The sequence below is a fragment of the Capsicum annuum genome, chromosome 5 (assembly GCF_002878395.1).
Source record: "Capsicum annuum cultivar UCD-10X-F1 chromosome 5, UCD10Xv1.1, whole genome shotgun sequence".
NCBI lineage: Eukaryota > Viridiplantae > Streptophyta > Magnoliopsida > Solanales > Solanaceae > Capsicum > Capsicum annuum.
In genome coordinates, this window is record NC_061115.1 from 66,637,210 (window position 1) to 66,649,824 (window position 12,615).

The 12,615-nt window shown below is 30.4% G+C and overlaps 1 protein-coding gene across 1 annotated transcript; it reads right to left on the reverse strand.

The window, feature by feature from the left end:
• Positions 1–7,986: 7,986 nt before the first annotated feature.
• On the reverse strand, positions 7,987–11,655 carry LOC107870857 (uncharacterized protein At4g22758). Its single transcript, XM_016717534.2, has 2 exons — positions 10,733–11,655; positions 7,987–8,398 (listed from the first exon to the last, which is right to left on the reverse strand). The coding sequence occupies exons 1-2, from the start codon at positions 10,962–10,964 to the stop codon at positions 8,220–8,222; spliced, it is 411 nt and encodes a 136-aa protein (XP_016573020.1). The 5' UTR covers positions 10,965–11,655; the 3' UTR covers positions 7,987–8,219.
• Between the last annotated feature and the right edge of the window lie 960 nt (positions 11,656–12,615).

Here is a 12,615-nt window from a genome sequence, read left to right on the forward strand (position 1 = left end):
CCATTACTCATTGTAGAGGAATGTCATATTTGTCTTGACCTACAAGCTAAGAATGCATTCCACGGTTGCACAAGTATATTCAGATGTTACCTTATCTAATGTCATAATGTGTCCTTTTAATACAAGTATTATAACTGTTTTATTTATATACCAAATTGTTTAAACTTACATTTCTATAAAGGTTGTCAACATGGTGATAGTAAAATTCATATCAACCAAGAGCATGGAATATGTGTACGCTTCTATTTATTTAATTTTATTAGTTTAAACTGTAATCCTCGATTCTTTTTTTATTATAACTTTCTTTTTATATGGACTAAAATTAAGGATGACGTGTATCCACTCTTTAAATAAATTTAATTTAGGGTAAAAAACGCTAATCTTCTTGCCTAGCTTTTTCTCTTTTCATTTTCTTTCATTTTTTCACCATATTTTATTTCTTTATTAAGACTTTTTTTTTATTTTGCTATTTTTACTAATTTCATCTAATGTGATGGAGTGACATTTTCAATGATTGACGAAAAGATGTCTCTCAAACGGATGGAAGCTTGATATAGTATATGTCATCTTCTAAATGAATTTAAGATACTATTTAGTAATTTAAGTATAATTTAACATCTTGATGATAAAATAGATAAATAAATCTCTATATATAGGAGAAACATAGACAATGCAAGTTATATCTCTCTATGGCCATCATTAATATTTATCTATTTTTTTCTTTTTAAATTTTTTTCACAATTTAATCGAATAAAATTTAATATTTATTTCATAATTATATTCTCTTAATCACTCATCTCTTTTTTCTATTTTTGGTCACTTTTTCTGTTTAAAAAACACAAAAATCATTGTCATTACTTTAATGATTTATTAATTAGAAATCATTTACTTTTTAGAAAATAATATACACATAAAAATATATTCTCCTCTTACAGAATTCATTTCTATTAAAAATCTCAAAACCATTTCATTAACATTTGTAAACATTAGACTACTTAATTTGAAATGCATATTTGTTATTATGTACATCATAAATACAATATTTTTGTAAAACAATATTGTAATAATAACATTAAATGTGATTCTCTTTTTTCTTATGAATTACTTTTGTAAATGAAAATATTAAGGAAAAACTATAGTAATATTATATGAGTTATTTTGTTAGATGAATGATTAGCTTATACGAATCATGAAAGTTCTCCTCTATATAAAAAGATTAAAGGTATTTTGTTGATAAGAATGCTCCTACGTTGGATCAGACAAATATTCTAAATTTTTTATAAGACTTGAAAAAAGGTCGAAATTAGATTTGTGAAGAATAAAAATAAAGGAATAAATAGGAGAAAATTTAATCGAGATCAAAATTAAGCAAGAGAATATATATCAATGACATCAGTTTCTTTTTTGTTTTACAAAATCAACAAATCAATAGATAATAATAAAAGAGAATGTAGAAGAGGATGATGTGGCATCTCCCAATGGCTTTAATTCCTATTTTTCTTTTTTCTTTTTTCTTATTTTTTTGGACATTTGTTGTTTTTTTCTTTTTTTTTTTAAATATTTATGTGTTTGAAGAAAATCAAATGACACTTCTTAAATTCATTTAAATATTAATTTATCCTATTGATTGAATCATTCATTAGATGTTACAATATTGATGATCAATTACTAATCTCCAATCTTCTTTATCATTTCCTTTACCACTTATATTCACATAGTTTTCATCAACGTGTTTCAATTCAAAACCTGATTTTTATCGTATAATTGGCTTCCCAATTATGTTATGCTTATAAGTTATAGATAGAGTATTGTTGCATGAAGTTTGCATTATTGGTTTGGGACATCAATTATGGTTAGTGTACACTCTGTTATAAATAATTATTTATTTATATTTTTTAATGTGATTTTTTTCATCCACGTTTTTATCATTTCACATGAAATATCATTCGAAATATGTTGTGTACGCTCTTGCATAACTAATAATTTTATGTTTTTAAGTGACATTTCAAGATGAGAATTTCCAACTGCAATCATTACTCATTGTAGAGGAAATTTTATGTTTTTAAATGATATTTCTAGATGAAAATTTTCAACTGCAACCATTACGCATTGTAGAGGAATGTCATATTTGTCTTGACCTACAAGCTAAGCATGCATTCCATGGTTGCACAAGTATATTAGATGCTACCTTATCTAATATCATAATGTGTCGTTTCCATACAAGTATTATAACTATTTTATTTATGTTCCAGATTGTTTAAACTTACATTTCAGTGAAGGTTGTCAACATGGAGATAATAAGATTCATATCAACTAAGAGCATGGCATATGTGTACACTTCTTTTTATTTAATTTTATTAGTTTAAATTGTAATCCTCGATTCTTTTTTTATTATAACTTTCTTTTTCTATGGAATAGAATTACAGGTGACGTGTATCCACTCTTTAAATAAATTTAATTTAGGGTGAAAAAAGCTAATCTTTCTTGCCTAGCTTCTTCTCTTTTCATTTTTTTTCATTTTTCATCATATTTTCTTTCTTTATTAAGTCTTTCTCTTGATTTTGCTATTCCGATTAATTTCGTCTAATTTGATGGAGTGACATTTTCAATGATTGACGAAAAGATGTCTCTCAAACAGATGGAAGCTTGATATTATATATTCCATCTTCTAAATGAATTTAAGATACTATTTAGTAATGAGATAATACGTCGAAACACCCCTAAACTTGTAGCCAAAACTTACTTTACACCCTAAACTTGTATGGAAATTATTTACCCCCTTAACAACTTTAAAGTGAATTTTTTACCACCCTAAAAAAATTATACCACTCTTACTATAGAGAGTGAAGTACACATGCCCCACGTCATTGCCAATTCAGTGTCATGTCATTGCCACATAAGAAATTATAATTTTTTTTAAAAGTAATCCAACACAAATATTATTTTTATATATTTTAAAATATATATATATATATATATATATATATACTATTTTTATATATATATAAAATTTATATTTTTTAAAAAATATATATATAAATTATTTATATATTATTTTATATATATATATGTATATATATATATATATATATATATATATAAAACCCACCCCACCCCCTTCTTCGTCCTTCTTCTTCTTCAATAATCCACCCCACCCCACTCCACCCCCATCGTTCCTCCTTCTCCTTATGCTTCAATAGCCCCCCCACCCCCATCCCCTCTTTCCTCCTTCTTCTTATGCTTCAGTAGCCCCCGCTACCATTAACACAAATAACTTTCACTCAATTAATGACTCACTAAAAAGCACCCATCTCTGCCATGAACCATCCTACAAATTTCCCCAAATCACCTGAAAATATCACAACCATCACCATAAAAATCTCAAAATCTCAAGAATCCCACAAAGTCTTCACCTAAAACGATTTCACCATTAAAATCATTAACATCATTATTTCACCATTAAAATCATAAACACCAATAACTTGATTCGAATTTAACAAGAAATTGATAAATAACTTGATCCAACAGTGCACCAAGCCCCCCTCCCCACCCCGATTTCTTTTCTTTTTCTTTAATAGTCAAATACCCTATTAACATCATTATTTCAACCTTTAATTTTAGCTTCCTCCATGTTTTAATAGTCAAATCCACCAACTCATTCACTTAATTATTCATCAAATTTGAGAATTAGATCAATTTAAAGTGAATGATAAATTAGAGAAGCAAAAATTTTTAATAGAGCCATTTTTAGTGTGGTTGACCATCTCCGATATGTGGTTGACCATCTCCGATATGTTCCACCAACTCAGTAAATAGTTATTTTTTGCTCTATTCAACAACCCTTTGATTTTTTTTTGCTCTATTCAACAACCCTTTAGCTCAAACATTGAAAGAAATTATATGTGATCTTTCTTTTTCTGCTTGTGCTTCTGTAATGTAGATATGACCAAACAAGAAAGCTATTTTTTTTTAAGAGTTCGATAAATGAATTGTGGTGATCATTTGCTCAAAAAAAAGAATTGTTACGAAGAAGAAAAAATGGAGTTGTTGGGGTGAGGAAGGAGATTGTTATGAAGAAGAAAGTAAAAGTTGACTTCTTTTTTTCTTTAGCTTTATATATATATAGTTTGGGAAATTTAAAAGTTGGGACCCACCTTTTTCATTTTTTTAAAGACATTAACGCGCTGATTTAAAAAAAAAATGTCACGTCAGCAATTAGGGTGGTAAAAAATTCACTTTAAAGTTGTTAAGGGGGGTAAATAATTACCCGATTAGTTTGTGTTCTAAAGTAAGTTTTGGATATAAGTTTAGGGGTGTTTCGATGTATTATCTCTTTAATAATTTAAGTATAATTTAATATCTTGATGATAAAATAGATAAATAAATCTCTATATATAGGAGAAACATAGACAATGCAAGTTATATCTCTCTATGGCCGCCATATTAATATTTATCTGTTTTCCCCCTTTTTGAATTTTTTCCCCAATCTAATCTAATAAAATTTAATATTTATTTCATAATTATATTCTCTTAATTACTCATCTCTATTTTCTATTTTTGGTCACTTTTTCTGTTTAAAAAATCCAAAAATCATTGTCATTAATTTAAGAAATCATTTACTTTTTAGAAAATAATATACACATAAAAATATATTCTCCTCTTACAGAATTCATTTCTATTAAAAATCTCAAAACCATTTCACTATCATTTGTATATATTAGACTACTTAATTTGAAATGCATGTCTGTTATTATGTACGTCATAAATACAACATTTTTGTAAAACAATATTGTAATAATAACATTAAATGTGATCCTTTTTTTTTGTTGTTCTTATGAATTGCTTTTGTAGATGAAAATATTAAGAAAAAATTATAGTAATATTATATGAGTTATTTTATTAGATGAATGATTAGCTTATACGAATCATGAAAGTTCTCCTCTATATATAAAGATTGAAGGTATTTTGTTGATAAAAATGCTCCTACGTTGGATCGGACAAATATTCTGAACTTTTTATAAGATTTGAAAAAAGGTCAAAATTAGATTTGTGGAGAATAAAAATAAAGGATTAAATAGAAGAAAATTTAATCGAGATCAAAATTAAGCAAGTGAATATATATTATCAAAGATATCAATTTTTTTTTTACAAAACCAACAAACTGAGGGAAACAAAGTTCTTTCTCCCTTACCAAATTTTATTTTTTCGTTGCGAACTAATAGTTCACTTTTGTAATTAACAATATTAAAAATATAAGCGCATGCACTAAAACTTATGATGATAAATGTCTGTTAATTATTTTTGCTTAATCTAGGTCATACAAATATCATAGTTAAATGATCATTTGATTCACAAAATAAGAATGTATGAGATCTAGAGTATTTTTTACTTTTAAGACAAATAAAAAAAGAACTAAAGAAAGTAAAAAAAAAAAAAAAAAACAAAGAAAAAATAAAGAAAATGGGGGTACTGTGGTGCTACGAAATATTAATCCTATTAAAGAGAGAAAAATAAAAATAAAAAGTTAAAGAAAGCTGAAGAAAAAAGGAATAGCCAAAAAAAGGTATATATTTATTTGTTTTGTACTTTTTTTTTCTTCAAAATAGTTGAAATATCGAAAAATAGTTTAGAAAATAAAATACAAATATGAATATATTAAATATATCTTATTCAAGGACTTTATTGTGTTTAATATAAAGAAATTTATTATTTTATTTTCTTAGAAAAAATATGCTAACTGACTAACAAAAGCTTATCAAGTTTAAAACCTATCAAGATTTTTCTATTTACAAGACACATGAGTATGGTGCTTGGAGTATGAAATTATACCTATTGATAGTTTGATATCATACAAAAATTTTAAATTTAATCAAATTCATAGAACTAATTTTGTATACATATATAGATGATCTATTTTATCTTTTCAGTTGGCAAAAAGTCTTTTTTATCTGACGATTTTGCAAGAAGGTTATATTGTGAATTTCTTATTACTTTTATACTGCACGAAGCGCGGTCAAATTTACTAGTAATGAATAAAGTTGGTTAAATTAGGCCAACTATTCTTTATCCAAATGGGACAAAGAGTTTTAAGTTTTCAACAACAGAAAAGGATCTATTCTTAGCATTACTAAATACTTAACAAGAACAACCAAACTGATTGTGTTCAATGTTACACTTGTATATCAATCTGTTTGATTATGGAAACTAATTTTAATGTATAAGGTCACAAACACAACATTCTAGGCATAAAAATTCTTATGTAAGGCTACGTTATCATGTGACTGGGAATGTGTATTGTGAACTAGCTATTTTGTGCAATTATACCAAAATAAATTAAAATATTTTCACTCGTATAGTATGAGGGATAAGGAATGACAAATTTCGAAATTAATTTTAGAATGAGTTTATCCTATGTCTGGTTGGGAGAAAATTGCGGGATAACTTATCCCAGAATTAGTTATCCCGAAATTGTAGTGTTATGTTTATCCTACATTGAGGATGGAAATACAATCCCGCAATGTGTTATCCCAGGATAACTTGTTCCCAACCAAATGAGTCCTTTATGTTTCGCATTGGCTTCTACCACTATATTAGCAGCCAGAAGATAAATTACATGACAAGGAGTGGGATATAATGCTTCATCTCCTAACTATGTGAATAGGAGTTGATACAAGTATGATCATGATCATGATACTTTTGAGTATTTTTGAAGACTAGCCACTAAAGGGCCCTTTTGTTATTTTTCTATTATTGTAATGTAGTATAAATAAAACATTATAGGGTTTATTTCTTTAGTTATTTTAAGATATTGAAAGAACAATTCTCTTAGAGAGGGATTCCAAAACCAAAACTAGGGCATTGCACAAGTGTGGAATCATTTGTGTGTTGCATTTTGCTTGATACGTTGGTGCTTGAGTGGTGGACTCCTCTCTTGTGTCATTGTAAGAGATAGGTGATTGTAGTGTGTAGTATTAAGGGTCCAAGAGTGGAATAGGCTCTTGAATTCTTAAGATTATATTTCCATTTGTCTATCTTTCTATCTTTATCTTCTTGTAACTTTGTAGTTTGTATTATAATAGTGAACCTATGTGGATTGTTGTTGTTAATATAATTTGGTGGCTGACTGTTTTTGGTGTTAAACACCTTGTAAACTCTTCCTTCTTGTTCTTGTTCTTGAATCCGAGAGTGGTCACCAAAGGGGTCCTCGGTTCTTCAAACTTGTGGGGCTGTTTTGATGTATGTTTTGTGCCTTTCCTTGTCATTCTTGTATCAGGAGTGGGCATGCCTACCTTTTTACATCCTTTTTACCTATTAAACTTCTTGTGTTTTGCATGTGAATAAGAACTCTAAAATTAATCCCACAAAGATATACTCCAGTTAGAATGTTGTCTATACAAAGGAACATACTGGGAAAATGTTTTCCTACCTATCAAACACACCTAATGACAAGATTTGTTTTGGTTTCCTTACTCTAAAAGATGAAAATTATCGAATGTTGTCAATAGGAAAGAACGTAATTATTTGATTTTGACTTTACTAAAAGCCTAACAACAACAACAATAACCCACCCAATATAATCACACAAGTGGAGTCTAAGGAGGACAGTGTGTACCCAGACCATACCTCTGTTTTCAATAGACCACTTCATTAAACGCAAAAATAAACAAAATGGGAAAGGACCATTTGTCTGTAAGCAAGAGAAGGAGAAGCATAACCTCTTCAAAGAAAAAACAAGTAGAATAGAAATCAACCAGTATCTATTAAAACCTGAATATAACAAGTAGACTTGACAGTGACTCAGGGCTATACCAGGATTTGCATTGTTCAAACCTATGTTGCTTGATCTCTTTAAAAAGGTCATCGGGTTACATATCAGATCCTCCAAAAATAGTGTATTTTTGAAAGATCCGACATGGGTGTGGCAACATCTAGAAGAGTCTGAACAACTTAGGTTCGAACAACTAATTCAATAAACTATAATCTAAATAACTGATAAAGGTTTAATTTATCTCATTATGAAAACACCAAAACAAGGTTTCACATTTAACAGGTCTAGGGGAAGTGCAACACGGGAGTAGGAAAACATAGCCGCATGAAAAAAGAATAGAACCAAAAACCAACAAGAATGATAGATTACTTCACATCGACTCTCTATTCAGTGAGAAGAATAGAACCAAAAACCAACAAGAATGATAGATTACTTCACATCGACTCACTATTCAGTAAGAAGCTATCTTGCGACTGAGTGACTTATTGAACCATGCCCTCCAACTTCCTGCTCCCTTCCGAGCCATATCCACTTGTTTCCTATCAAGAATTGAATTCTCAGCCTGCGGTTTCTTGACCAGCACAAAGTTACGAACACCAAACGATCCAATTGTCTCCCATGGACTCAAATCTGAAATAACAACACAATGTAAGCAAAAACATACATCACCGCAAAATTAAAATGTGTAAAGCCTTCCAAAATCTTTTTAAGATATAGTATGAACCACAGCAATAGCCGCAAGAGTCACAACCAACTTAACTCCACAATGTCACACATGACGAGCATCTTAGACAACAAGAATCAATACAAACGTAGATGCTTGTCAGATAGTGTGATACAGGTGCAAGAACCAATAACCTCTGATAAAGTTTAGGGATAGCAATGACTCTGGACGTGCAGGGCCGGGGCATTTCTATATTTTAGTGTTTTAGATTCCAGTGTCCGTGTTTGTTTCCGTTTAATATTCTCAAATTTTTTATTCATGTACACGATTAACTAATCAATTAAACATGTAATTTGAAACTATATATATCATCAATCAGTTATATTACAAAAAGAATAAAACATATGAAAGTAGAATTGAAAACGAGGAATGGCAAACAAAAATATTAAAGAAAAAATAGTTAACATGGCAATAAAGAAGCAAATTTAACCTAAATACAAGGTTTGGTGAAAGGTGTAAATTTTTTTTTCCTTTTTGGGGTTGGGGTTGGGGAGTTAAGCAGAGTAGAGAAACATTGTGACAAATAAAGATTCACTTGCCCTGCTCTACCGTGTAAAGGCCTGTTTAATTGAGTAATACAAGAACAACAACAGACCCAATGAAATCCAACAAAATGGGGTCTGGGGAAGGTTGAGTATGCTCAAACCTTACTCCTAGCTCGTGAAGGTAGAGATGTTGCTTTCGGGGGACCCTCAACTCGAGTGGAGCATATCAAAGTAGGAAAGAAAAAGGAAAGTGACTGTGAAGAAAACATAGAAACTAATGAGGAACCAGTATCAACAACAAACGTGCAATAATTGAAACATCATAGACAACAGATGATAGAAATCAAAAGCAAGCCACACAGCTAACACTACGACGGAAACCACCAAGTCTAAACTCGTCAAAAAGCACAACAACACTCCACTACCTAATAACCTTCTCCCCTAATGTGCGACCTCCACAATCTAAGCTTATGCCTTTGATAAGCTGGAGTTGCGCCATGTCCAGTCTAATCACCCTTCTGCAATACTTTTTCAGCCTACATTTATGTCTATTCGTACGAAATCCTCTTGCACCTCCTCACTGGGCATTTGTGCATCTCCTCTCCACATGTCCAAATCATTGTAGCTTGTTTTCCTAATTTTGTCCACCATGAAGGCCACTCCCCCTTGGATCGAATATCTTTATTCCTAATCTTATTGAAAGCATCATTTTCGCAACTTGCATCTTCTAAAGATGAGAGTTTTTGACTGGCCGACACTCCACTCCATACAACAAAGTCGGCTCAACTACCACTCCGTAGAACTTATCTTTACTTGTCTTTAAGTTTATGTGGTACCTTTTTCACACAAGACTCTCGAGACAAGCCTCTATTTCATCTACGTCGGACCAATATGATGTGTAACATCATTGTAGATGTCCCCACTTTCCTCGGTTAAAGACGCAAGATACTCTCACTTCCATACCTGACTTATGGCTCGTATCACTAAATTTGCACTCTAAATATTTTGTTTTGCTCTTGCTCAACCTAAATCCATTAGACTCCAGAGTTTGTCCGCACCTCCAACCTAGCACATCGCGTGCTTATCAATCAGTACTTTGTCAATCTGCAAATAACATACATCATGGTTTTCCATCTTTGAATATACTGCGTCAATTCATCCATCACCAAGGCGAATAGGAAAGGTGTTGCTCCTTGCTGCAACCACATCTCAACTGGAAAGTGATCTGATTCTCCTTACACCATTCTGGCCTGAGTCTTAGCTCCATTACACATGCCCATCGTCGCCCTAATGTAAGGCACTGATACACCTTTAGTCTCCAGACATCTAGAGGGGACTTTCCTTGGGACTGCCTTTGGAATTTTCAAGGTCGACGAACACCATAAATAAATCCCTCTTCCTTTCCCTATATTTTTCCACCACTATCCTCACAATATGAATGGCTTCTGGGAAATAGATATACACTCATCTCCACCACCCCTAAACTGGTTAATTTGAGTATATCATTACAAAATTTCGACTACGTCAAATCAAAATGCATTTCCCAAAATACAACTAATCGTCGAAATAAGCAATTCAAGAAAATACACCTTTAAGATATCGACATTATAAGAACCATTTACCAACATATGCAACCAAAACTAAAGCGCAGATAAAAATTTCAACTATAAAACAGAAATGTTAGAGAAAATGCAATGCTATCAATTATGTGTGCATAATGGCGAAGCATAAAAATCGAACTAGCAAATGCAATACCTTCGGATGCAACTGTTGGACAATACAGCACAAAATCATTTAATTTTGATCCAAGAACAGGAAGCCTCCCCTCACGGGCATAATTTTTCAATGCAGTATTTAAAACATTAGCCACAAGTTCCTTTTCATTGACAACAAAACGAATTGGTCCTGCACTCCCAACAACCGTTATACTGATTAATAACCGGTTTCCCTGCTCGGGTTGAATCTTCTTTGTCTTGTAAAGCAACATCGTATCGCTTCCAATAAACAAAAATTAATAACAAAAATGTTCTATAGGACGTAGGCTGATTAGATACGTGACAATGGGTGACTCAAGGGTCAAGGCCAACGCAACGATAATACCAGCCTTCTTCTTTGCAACTAAGAAAGCTAAAGGAAGAAGAAAAGGAGATCTCCTTTATTGGAAATAAAGAGGTAATCATCAACAAATTCTTGAATATTTCCACCATTAACAATAAAATGGGTAAAGAAAAATGAAACCTAATATAAAATTTTGTGAGATCAAATCTCCAAACGAATTGGAAGGATATGGTGAAAAATGGAGGAGGGAATTTATAGGATTTGCCAAATTTGGAAATTTTCAATCTTTGAATAGAGAGAGAAGGGTGAGGGGTGTCTCGAATGTTATTTGTTCTTGTACATATACCAAATAATTTAAAGCAAGCAAAAGTTGTGAGTTGTTCGAGACCTTTGTCGTATGACCCGGGCTTTTTAACTTCTTGTCCTTGTTTTTCTCTCTTCAAGTAATTTTGTCATACCGCGTTGCGTATCATAGTACGCAACGCATAGTTTTATTGAATTACCGTGTTTTGAATAAAAGTGAATTTCGATAGAGTTACTATTATTATATAATATATAAGATTCTCAAAGAAAATAATACTACTCAAAATTCGACGAAAAATCACATGATTAAGTAAACTAAAGTGACTATTTGGATTTTTTATACTGGTAAAAAACGTAAATTAGTTCTTAATTCATGATTATGAGAAATTTGTGTGTTAGTTTGTAAACAAATAAAATAACAACCATTAATATGAAAGGAAGAAATTATTGAATTTTCCTAATCATGCGCCCATTTTATTTTTCCCGCTATTTGCGGGTCATTTTAAAATAATAGAGAAAAAGGAAAGTAACTTGAAACTAAAGTTTCTACTCTCTTCATTTCTTTTTATTTGCTTCCGTCTTTTTTTGTGAGTCAATTTAATTAAATTTCGAAGTTAAATTAAAAAAATAAAAATTACAATTTATAGTACTTTTTAAGTAATTTTTGAATGTCTAAATTTTAATATAAGAAATTAAGTTAATCTAGTCTACTTTAATTTTAAAATTTAGTCAAATTGACTTAAAAAAATGAGGGAAGCAATTAAAATGGAATGGGGGAAGTAGATTAGATTAATTTAATTTCTTAGAATTAAAATTTTGATATTCAAAAACTATATAAAAAGTATAATTTTTCTTTTTTGAATTTGATTAAGAAATTTTTTCTTTTTTCAATTTGATTAAGAAATATATCTTAAAATGTTGGTCAAAATTCGTATCTGTTAATCTTAAAAAAGAAAAAAAAAACAAATAAAAAAGAATGATGGGAGTAGTAAAAATATAGTAAGGATGAAAAAAAAAAAAGATATTTGTAAAACTTTTTTATAAATATAACATAAATAAAGATCCAAGAAGATTCTACAAAAAGCGTAAAAATAATTAACTTTCTTGTTTTTGCTTTTTGGTTTTCAATGCATCACCAATAAAAAATCATTTTATAAACTTGGTATATAATCTAGATAACTACTAAGAAAGATGAGAGTGGGGGAGTAGGAATTTGGGGTGGTAGGGATAGGAGCAGGGACGGCTCAAGTTTATTAGTGGCTTACAGTTGAAATCAA